General features: G+C 53.0%; 1 protein-coding gene across 1 annotated transcript in view; it reads left to right on the top strand.

Annotated features, from left to right (window-relative positions):
- LOC102763755 (sorting nexin-29) overlaps positions 1-11,163 on the top strand; it is a 440,536-nt gene that overhangs the window by 384,031 nt on the left and 45,342 nt on the right. Inside the window, exon 22 of the mRNA XM_015572131.1 lies at positions 6,169-6,308. Within this exon, the coding sequence (XP_015427617.1) occupies positions 6,169-6,308 (140 nt within the window). The remainder of the gene's footprint in view (positions 1-6,168; positions 6,309-11,163) is intronic.

Genomic DNA, 11,163 nt, shown 5'->3' with positions numbered 1-11,163 from the left:
GACAGGCCACCGTATCCTGCCGTTCAATAAACGAGGCTGCCAGGAAGCTCCGCACCCACTCCACCCTCCCATGGACGGGGTTCTGTTGCTATAAAGACGGGAATTCACCCAGCCATAAACACTGCTGTGCCAAGAGGAGGTTTTCAGAATTACGGTGTTTTGTTCACGCTCTGACCTGCAGGACCTGTTTGTTTTTCACTTCTGTTTTTAGCAAAGCTGTAGGTCTCCTGTGGTTGTTGATCCTCAGTCAGACCTCATCGTGGTTATGAGCTGAATCCAATGGACACGGCTAGAAACCCCAGGTCTTCCTCGCCAGCTGGGTCCCTGTAGAGAAGGCACTTAACCTCTTGGAGCCTCGATTTCTTTGTCTGCAAATGGGAATATTAGTATGTGGTTCATAAAGTAATGCCAGGCAACATTCCACACAGTGCTTGGCCCACAGCAAACTCAAAATAAAGGGTATCGTCGCTGTCCTCGTGGGGGCGGGGGGGAGTAAATGTACCTCAGACCCCGCGTGGACTCTGTTCCTTTCCTAAAACGGAGACCTGTGTTCGCAGTGAAGGTTTAGGGGTCTGCCCTCACTGCAGGTGGGTCCTGCTCTGCAGTTAACACCGCACGAATACCATGTGAGCACTGTCCAGGCTCCAACCCCATCACATGGTGTGTCCCCCTAAGCTGCTCAGTCCTGGGGGCCTGCTCTGTCACCCCCATTTTCGAGTAAGACCTGTAAGCAGTGGGGATCCCCTGGGACAGGCTGAACAGGACGAGGAGGGTGTCTGGACCACAGGAAGAGCACATTGGAATTTAGTGTCGCTAAGCCCTGTGGCCTTTTTCATGGGAAAATGTGGCGAGGACGGGGCCTGCGATGTCCTCTTGAGGCAGCGCTCTGTCTTCCCATCACAGGCTACAGCTCATACGGTTCATGTGTGCCCAGTGGGAAGGCCCGTCTCAGACATGATGAGGGAGGCGGGTTTCCAGTGTCCCCGCTTCCCCGGGGAGCAGTGGCACTTGCCGTGGGTGGAGCAGAGGACCTGGGTTGTATGCCAGGTCTCTCATTTGTCAGATCCGCACTTGGGTGAGTGTTGCTGCTCCCTGCACCTCCCATTCCTCACCTGGGGGATGGGGACGGTAACAGACCCTCCTTAGAAAGTCGTCTAGAGGACGAACCCAGGTAACAGGAACAACGCTGAAGACAGAGTGGCCTGCGGTAGACGTGCTGGCTGTTATCACTAGTATCATTATTTTACTCTCGTTCCTGCTGCTGCCCTCTGTGCCGCTCTGGTGAGTATGTTTTCAGTGCCTCGGGACTTTCTGTTCCCCATTAGGAAGGTGGGGTTCATGGTTTCTTTGCCTTCAGCCACACAGTTTGTTCTACACAAAATAGAGGGCGGCAGTTCAACCACTGAGTCACACCGGCTGGGATACCACAGCTTTTTAATCCACTCATCTACTGATGGGCACTTGGGCTCCTGACAAATCTTGGCTATTGTAAATAATGCTGCAATGAACATAAGGGTGCATATATTCTTTTGAAATAATGTTTCGGGTTTCTTTGGAACTTCTATTGTCAGAAGTGGAATTTCTGGGTCCTAAGGCAGTTCCATTTTTAGTTATTTGAGGAAACTCCATACTGTTTTCCACAATGGCTGTACCGTCTGCATTCCCACCAGCAGTGCATGGGTGTTCCCTTTTCTCCATCCTCACCAACACTGATGGTTGATTTGTTGATGACAGCCATTCTGACAGGTGTGAGGTGATACCTCATTATGGTTTTAGTTTGCATCTCTCTGATGGTTAGAGACATTGAGCATCTTTTCATATGTCTGTTGGGCATCTGTATGTTCTCTTTGGAGAAATGTCTATTCAGGTCCTTTGCCCATTTTTTTAATTGGATTGTTTGGGGTTTTTTTGTGTTGAGTTGTATGAGATTAAGCCCTTATCAGATGTTTCATCTGCAAATATGTTCTCCTGGGCAGTGGGTTATCTTTTCGTTTTGTTGATGTTTCCTTTGCTGTGTCAGCTGTTGAGCTTGATGCAGTCCCGTTTGTTTTCTTCTTTGTCTCCCTGCCCGAGGAGACATATCAGAAAAAATATTGCTACAAGAAGTGTCCGTGTTTCCTTCTGGGATTTTTGTGGTTTCCAGTCTTACATTGAGGTCTTTAACCCATGTTGAGTTTATCCTGTGTATTTCCTGCCTCTCAGCCGGCAGGCCTCACCCTCAACAGCACCGCCCCCCAGGCGGAGTCTCCTCCCTCCTAGGTTCACCCACACCCGCTCCCCGAAGCACTGGTCACTCTGTGTCCCTGCCCCCGCTTTTGTCTCCTCTCTCTGCTGGACTCTGCCCCTGCAGGCAGGGCTGCATCCTCTGCCGTGGGCACGCTGCGTGCACAGGGCCTGCACGAGCAGCCGCACTGAGTGAGCGGCTGTGCATCAGCATAATTAGCACGAGTGCCCCTCAGGCGGTGTGTAAACCTGTCAGCCCTGGGGCACTTCTCATTCATGCCACAGCCCCAAGCAGTCCGGGTGCCTTTGGCCACCCTCCTTACCAGTGGTTCTGCCTTCTCCACGTGTGGCCTCCACACCCTGTTGCTGGGGAGGGAAGGGGGTTTCCCCAGCATGTTCCTTGTTGTGGCTGCACCCGGACGTGGCTGCCTCACCCCCACTCACGTCGCCCTGCCCACGCCTGGTTTGTGGCTCCCCTCCCACTGCAGATGCTGGGAAATCTTGTCTTCCTTTGTGCCCCGTCTCATCAGAACTGGGCATGGGAGGGACTCTCAGAGCCAGAGGGCCTTCATGCCAGGTCCCGAGGCCTTATCAGTGTTCCGGATGCTCTCTAGCCAGTGACATGCTTTCAATCCGCTGACTCCGAAGCTGCCGTCTCTCCTCGGGGCCAAGCTGCTTGCTGCTCCCAAAGGAGGGGCCTTCTACTTATCTTAGGGAAAACCATGTTTTTCTGAGATGGAAGTAGGAAGTCTGGGGACGCGGTCCCTGTGCCCACCTGCAGCTCGCATGAAGGGTGGCTCCTGGGGAGGCCTCTTGGAGAGGGGCACATGGTTGAAAAGATGCCCTGGGCTGGACACAAAAGTTGTAATAATGCAGGGGTTGGGGCCTGAGCACTTGTCCTGGAAACCATAGCTTGTCATCTTCTTCACAACATTCTGCTGTTTCAAAAATAGTTACTCTTAACATGATGGTGTCTTCATCTTCTTGAAGCTCAAAATAAAATTAATCTTTTTGGAGGGAAAAAAATACTTCCATTAAAATAGTCCTGAGTGTTCTTTTGAAAGTGAAGACTCACTCCCATGCTCTCTGTTACTACCTGTAAACCGAACGGACAGAAATATTGTGGTGGGGATGCCTCACAGAACGGCGGCAGGCCACGGTAGCGAGGACCCCTAAGCGGTCACAGAGGGTCTGGCAGGCTCCCCGAGCCGGGCTTCCCTCAGTCCCATCGCTTCTTGTGCCGTTTCAGCTGCAGCCCAGGAGCCCAAGCAAACATCTCACAAACACCCAGTGGGACAGGCCCCCGCTGGATGCTGCTCTCCTCCGGAGCCCCGTGTGATAAATGGGGTCTCGGAGGGACCAGGTCCCTGTCTTTGCTCACTTATTCCTGGTCTTCTGCCCTTTGCTCCCTGCCCAGAGGGTTTGGGACCAGGGAGCTGGTCCACAGGCCAGCCTTCTCTCCCTCCCACTCCCTGGGGGGTGTCTTTGCCATCTCTTGTCTGGACTTGGCGACAGCCTCCAAGCCATTCTCCTGGTGGCTGCCTCGCTTCCCCTAAATCAGTGGTTCTCAACCTTCTGGCCCTTTAAATACAGTTCCTCCTGTTGTGACCCCCAACCATAAAATTATTTTCGTTGCTTCTTCATAACTGTAATGTTGCTACTGTTACGAATCATAATGTACATATCTGATATGCAGGATGGTCTTAGGCGACCCCTGTGAAAGGGTCGTTCAACCCCCAAAGGGGTCGTGATCCACAGGTTGAGAACCGCTGCCCTAAATCTACCCCCACATTTATTAGTTCTTGCAACAAATATTTGCGGGGGCTCATGAGCGCTGAGCACTGTGCTACCTTTTAGCCCTTTAAATACAATTCCTCATGTTGTGACCCAACCATTAAATTATTTTCGTTGCTACTTCATAACTGTAATGTTGCTACTGTTATGAATCGTCATGTAAATATCTGATATGCAGGATGGTCTTAGGGGACCCACAGGTTGAGAACCGCTGCCTTAAATCTACCCCCACATTTATCAGTTCTTGCAACAAATATTTGCGGGGGCTCGTGAGCGCTGAGCACTGTGCTCGGCTCTGCAGTGTAGGGTGAACAAGACAGCTGAAGTCCCCCCTTCCTGGGACTGTCCGTCGAGTAGAGGAGGCACATGATGAACCATGAGCTCATTCCAGGCAGCGGGCAGCCTGGGCCTGGCATTCAGGCCCCGGAACAGGGCCTGGGCCCCACTGTGGGCCGAGCGAGGGCCTGTGGCTCTGCTGGCCGTGCCTCCACTCTGCCCATTCTGGGCATCCACGCCGCACACCAGCCCCCTCCTCCTTCCCTCCCGCCTGGGACTGAGCCTGCGTGAGGGGAGCGGCCCTCATAGTGTCCCATGGCTGCCACTTGGGGGGAGTGTGGGGTGGGGGGCAGAGGGAAGGAACCATGGGGGCTTCACCAGGGAGTGACTCTGGGCTGGAAGCCTTGCTGTGACCTTGAATGGCCTGGCTCCTGCCCTGCATTTCTTCCTCCCGCCTGTGCTCAGGGGGCGGCGGCCAGGTGAATGCAGGGCAACCAGTGACATTTCATTTCAGATAAACAATGAATAATTCCCTAGTTCCAGTGTGTCCCAAATATTGCATGGAAAGGTTCTATTGTGTGGTACACAGTGGAACAATGAAAAATTATTGAATTATGAATTATTGAATATTGAATTATGAAAACTGAAAAATGACTCACTGCTCATCATAATTCATATGTCACTGGGCATCCTGTGTCTTTATTTGCTAAATCTGGCACTTCTTAAAGAATCTCCCTGCCATGCTGGGGTCCTTGGCAGGGCCTTAGAGGGCTCTCAGAGACCCGGCCATCCTGGGCGGGGCCCCACCCAGCAGCTGTCACTGGGGCCTGCAGGGCCGGCTCTGTGGTGACCCAGGGTGTAGGGGGGTGAGGCCCGGTCCATCTGTGGACCCCGTGGATGCACCGCCCAGTCCTCTCTTGGCCACAGTTTGACACGGAGATTAATCAGAGTGCGCTCCTATTCTTGTGGGATGAACGACCCTGCTCTTCAGCCTCCCTCTCTGCTCTGTTGCCCCCCTTGGCCTCTGGTGCAGTGGGAGCCTCACTAGAGAAGGCCTTCCCAGCCCCTCGCTATGGTACGGGCTACAAGATCTGTGGGGCCCAGGGCAACAGGAAAACGGGGGCCCCATGTTCTTAAATTATTAAGAATTTCAAGACAGGGACAGCAGGTGATGACACAGGTCCAAGTTCCAACCCTGAGCAACTGCAGGGGTGCATGCCTGGGAAGCTGGCCCTGGGGGGAAGGGAGGGTGGGGAGAGGCGGGTGTTAGAGAGGTGAGCAGGGGGCCCAGGCCTGTGCCTGTGGGGGCCACACTGGGGAGGACTGTATCTCCCAGGTTTTCAAGAGAAGGTAGAATTTGTTTATCAATGAAAGCTTTGTTAAATAGTGGCAATAGGTTTTTATTTAGGAAAATTCCTGTGAAGGCAAAATTAAGCACCCTCTCTCCAGGGTGGCACTTGGTGTGATTATCAGTTCCACCCTGACCTGTGTGGTCACTAGTTTTATCTGTGCCCGCCCCCCCACCCCGGCTGGCCTGGGACTCCACCAGGGCCACACTGTGTGTTTGCTGGTGCACCCCGAGTCCCTGGCACCACATCTGGCACATGGCGGGTACTCAGTAACAGTCAGAGTCTCTGAGACTTCATTTGGTTCTGGGAACACACTGAGGGAGCTCGCTGGACCTGCACTCCCACCTAATTTCATGAGCATCGTCCCTGTCATTAAATGTGGTCACATGAGTAAAGCCTGAGACGCTCTTTGTGTGTGTGATCATTCGATAAACGTGAGCTGTCTGGTGGCGAGGGCCCGGGGTGCGCTGTGGGGAGTGGTGTTGGCGAGGAGGCTTTGACAGAGCGCCCCTGTCTGTCTCCCCAGGACGCCAAGTTCGTGGAGGAGCGGAGGAAGCAGCTGCAGAGCTACCTGCGCAGTGTCATGAACAAAGTCATCCAGGCCGTCCCCGAGTTTGCCACCAGCCCCAAGAAGGAGACCCTGGTTCAGCTGATGCCCTTCTTCGTGTGAGTACCATCTGTGGGACGCGCTCCGCCTACATATCCTTCCTCCTTTTCCATGGCCAGGCAGCCAGCGGCGTGTGTCCTAGACACCCTGGGCCCAGGTGTGGCAGGAGCCGTGGGAGGCGCTGACAGGGAAACTCGGGCCATGCGCTTTGGCGTTCCTGAAGGGCTCGGGAAAGTTTGCAAAGGAGAAATGTAGATTTGAGGTCTGCAAGTGAATGCGGGGCTGTGTGGTTTTATACATTCATACACTGCGATCACAAGGGGGACTCATGTTCCCTGCAGCCCACAGGTGGTCAGAGCGACAGTCTCAGCTTGGGTAGTGAACCCAAGGACAGTTCTCAGGCTCCCACTGGTACTGACTGACATGATTTCCATGTTAATATTGCTTATGTATGGACAGACTTAAAATTAGCATAAATTCCTTAGTCATACACCTCCTTATAAGAGTAAGAAGTTACGTGTTAAGCACTTACAGGAGGTTACGACTCACAGCTGTCCGTGCAGTGCTGCTGTGTTTTCTGAGACCAGGCTTTGCTCACAGAGGCGTGTGGCAGGTCCTGTGTTTGCGTGTGCCACGCCGGTGTCTGTCCACTGACCTCTTCCTCCCCGTGGTTCTCGGGTCATGGTGCCTGGAAACACCTGCTTGTGCGGCACCTTGAAGCAGGTGGCCGTCACGGTGCATCACCTGGTCGCTGGCGAGTCCACGTTGTCCTGGCAAGTCTCCCCCAGCCTGAGACATTCACCTCCTTGGCTGTGGAGCCCTGGGATGATGAAGCAGCCCTTGGTTTTCACAGAGTCTTCAGGTGGTGAATCTAGTTTCGTTATTTCTAACATGTTGTCATCATAATGGAAGCCCAAGATGGAAGCAATAGCAAGGCTGTGGCTCCCCGGAACGGGATTGGGACTTGTCATTGAGAAGCACTGGTTGGAGTTTGTGATCTGCTGGGATAAACGAGTTTCCTTTCTTCTACGCTCTCTCCAGGGTGTACTGAGGCTGGGGGTGATCCATTCTAACAGTGCAGCCGTCGCCTAACAGGGGACCTGTTTCTGCTTTGGGGGCGCACTTCCCAACATTTCCAAGGCAAATTCCCAGCACTGCCCCTCTTCCCTGCGTGGGGCCTTTGAAATTGTAGCCATGCTGGTTGCTGATGTTTTCCTAATGTTCTGAGGCTTCTGTGCGGGGGTGTGCTGGTGTCAGGCTACTGCCTTCCGAGTAGATAGACGGGTGCCTGGGATGCCAGGCCGGAGCTCCCTGCTTGGAAAGTGCCATGCGCATTCACCTAGGAGTCCCGCCCACAGAAAGGCAGCCCGGCCCATGGTGTGGGCAGAAATTAACCTCTCCCGAGTCCTGTGCGCTTGGCTAAGTTCCCTGGTGAACATCGAGTTAGAGCGTTGGTCCTTAGGCTCTGATGCTAAGAAAGGAGAAAACACTGCCCCGCACAGGCGAGCGGGTGGCCTTCCTGCTGGCACTGCTGGTGTCTCTGGTCGTGCCAGGCGTTAGCAAACATTGGCCCCTGGAGTTGTGAAAATTACTTGCTAATGAGAGCGTCCCGGTGAGTGGCGCAGCCTCAGCCCGCTGGTGCCATTAATCAGAGGCGGGAGAGGAACCTTGTGTGCCTGATTAGCACAGGGAATACAGGTTCTGTTTCACGGCCTTTAAAAATACAAAGGGTTCAGTCGGGGATGGTGGCAAATGACACAATATTGACATGAGATTTCTGGCTGAACGTTGGTCTGGGCTGGCACCCAGGTAATTAAACAGCTTTCCCTGGTGGCTTTCCTTGTAGATCCAGGTCAAGCAGCCCTCTCCACCTTCGTCTTTCTGAGGAGGGGTTACAGGTGGGATGTGCGGACTGTTGCACGCGGGGGACGGGAGAGGAGCGGGTGAACTGCCCTGTGACCATTTCCGGTATGTGCTCCCACGAGCACCAGTGACACTGTTCCAGCTCCGACCTCACCCTAAGAGAGCTCCAGTTTTATAAACACTCTCGTGGCTGAGGAAATAAACCCGGAAAAGCATTTTTTAAAAAATAAATCTTGACAGATTTCCTCAGCTCTTTCAAAGGGTGACTCGGGACCCTAAAGATCCGCTGTAGCTACTGAACATGCATGGTCGTGTTTACGGGGCATGTGTCGCTCCCTCCGCGTCTGGTGGGCATGTGCTGTGGGCACTGGCTGAACATTGACCTGCCTGGTCTCCCTGAGGGCCGACCGCGTGGGCACCGTGCCTCCATTTTGTTAGGCAGGACCTTACAACATTGTCAATCAGAGGACAGCTTCATAAGTTTCCAGCTAGGACTGATGAGGAGAGTGAGGCTGAGGGGTTACCTGGCTGGCCCCAGGGTCACTACCAGCACATGGCAGCCTGGGCTGTTTGGTGCCAGGGCCCATGTTTTGGGGTTTGGGTGACAAGCCCACAACCTGTGGATTGAGCCTGACCCTAGGACCTGCTTTATTTGACCAGTCCAGTGAGGTTTTGTTATTTGGTTTTCTTAATTGAAATATTGCCAACAGCAAACAATTAGGTGTCAGATTTTTTTAAAATCAGATATCAAGCTCCTCTTGAAATGAGAATTGCTCGCTCTTTGTTATGGAATGGGTGTTTGTGCAAACCCCGCCCCCCATTCATATGTTGCAGTCCTGCCCTCCCTGGGGTGGCATTTGGGGTCTTTTACAAAGGCTGGGCCTGCCGACATAGTGCCCTATGAGAGGAGGAGGAGACGGAGTGCCTCTGCCACGTGAGGGCACAGTGCGCAGGCAGCTGCCTGCAAGCAGGGAAGGCTGCCCCTTCTCCTGGAACCGGCTCCGCAGCGCCCGGACCTTGGACGGCAGCCTCCAGAGCTGGGAGGAGTAATGCCAGGTGCTTACGCCACAATTACCGTGTGGTGCGTTGTTCTGGCAGCCGGGATGGCAGATACGCACGGCCATTCCCACTCAGCCCCGCAGGCAACAGCCCCGGTGACAGTGCTGCCGTGTCCTCTCGGAGCCCACCCCACCATTGTCTCTTGGTCTTGGAGTGGAGCCTTCCTTGCTGTTCTTGTATTCAAGCGGCATCTCTCAGGCACATTGCCTGCAGCCCTCCTCTCACCCACTGCGCAGGCGGCCTCTCCCACAGGGTTTGGTGTGAGGCCCCGGCCGTGCATGTTCCCCATGACGCACTTGGCTCACCCTTGTGCTCCCTTGCATGCTCTGTGAGTTAGTCCACTGCTACCTGCAGGAAAGTTGGTCTCTGTCCAGTTTGGGGCGAGAGAGGGAAGATGGGCAGGGGATAAAAGCCTGTGGTAGATTTGCTCGTGGTTTTCCTGTGGTGGTGTGTGGGTTGTTTTGTGTTTTGGTTTTATTTTTTCATAAATATTCCTTAAAACTTTCAGGCTGTGCAACCTGGAGTCCAATCTTAGATGGACCTGCTTCCGCACACACCTTCCGGCTCATTTTTTTTTCTGTTCACTGTGTCAATATTTCCTCTGCTCTGCAAGGGGCGCCAGGACTTCCCCGTATTGTGCCATCTGCACAGATCTGATTGTTGAAGAATCAGCAGGTTGAATTTTTTTCTCCAAGTCTCCCTGCCTCCCGTTGCCTTCTTGCTCACACCAGCCGCAGTCTGCATTGGGAAGTAGGGCAGTAGGAAGCGGCTCTTTCTTTTCCATTTTGAACTCTGTGCATCAGTCTGGCCCAGGTGGGGACCAGCATCCACCCACCACAATGGGGAGTGGATGAATGGCAGGCCCCCAACACCTTCTTCTTTGGGGAGCCCCAGCTTCTTTGCGTTGCCCTGGCATTCCAGAGAAAGGTGTCCACGTGGCAGATGGGAACAGACACTGAGGGAGATGTCAGGTGTGCTGAAAGCACCGCAGTGAAGGGAGGCTTGGATTCCAAGAACTCGTTCTGCAGACTGGCCTGGAGATCAGTGAGGGCTGGAATGATTTGCCGTGCTGTCATTTAGCGTGTTAATAAAACGGGCTTTCTCCGCAGAGGGACTTTTGCCTGGGAAAAGCACATGTTCTGCCATTCCTTGAGAGGAGAGAGTGTTACGGGGGTGGAGGGAGAGTAATGTAGGTCACTGCACAGATCCCCAGCTGGCCTGGCAGAGAACGTGTGGCGGGTGTCTTCCCCACGCCCTGCCCCCTGCTGCCACAGCCACTCTCGCCATGGAGAAATGTGTGTTCTGCTGAAATAGGAGCTGCCGTGTTCTCCCAGGAAGCGAGGGTTTAGCTCGGGGCGAGATGGCCCGGCCTGTGCACCACCAGAGGTCACCGGACCTAAGTCCGTTCCTTTGGCTTTACAAGTTCCTTCCGAGGAACCCTGCCCTCACTTTGCTTTGTGGACCAGCCCCGCCTTCCAGGTGTAAGTCTTCAGCATCACCCAGGCCAGGAGGATGGCAGATCCCTTCATGGGTCTCATAACCGGCAGGCTGCCGAAGTGTGGACAGCGTTTTAAAGTAAAATATAAAAAATATGTAAACACCAATAAAATGAAATAGAAAATAATTGTGTTATTCTGTATGGGGATGGATGTTAACTAGTGCATTGTGATCATTTTGCGATATACACAGATATTGAGTCATGTTATACACCTGAAGCTAATATAATGTTTTATGTCAATTATACCTCAATTAAAAAGGGGGGGGGGTTTCTGGTAGGTAAATTATGGGTTGTTTTCTTGCTTGTTTTTATTTTTTAAATTTTCTCATATTATGCATTACTTTTTAATTAAGAAAAGATGAGTTATTTTTACCAAAAGAGGGAGAGAAACAGTATATGTCTCATATACCTTGAAGTGGTAACGGTTACTTGGTATTGTATGGAATTGAAGGGCATATATATATATATATATGACTTTCGATGAGGTAATATCC

Source organism: Myotis davidii, unplaced genomic scaffold, assembly GCF_000327345.1.
Source record: "Myotis davidii unplaced genomic scaffold, ASM32734v1 scaffold209, whole genome shotgun sequence".
NCBI lineage: Eukaryota > Metazoa > Chordata > Mammalia > Chiroptera > Vespertilionidae > Myotis > Myotis davidii.
This window is presented reverse-complemented; position numbering and strand designations above follow the sequence as displayed.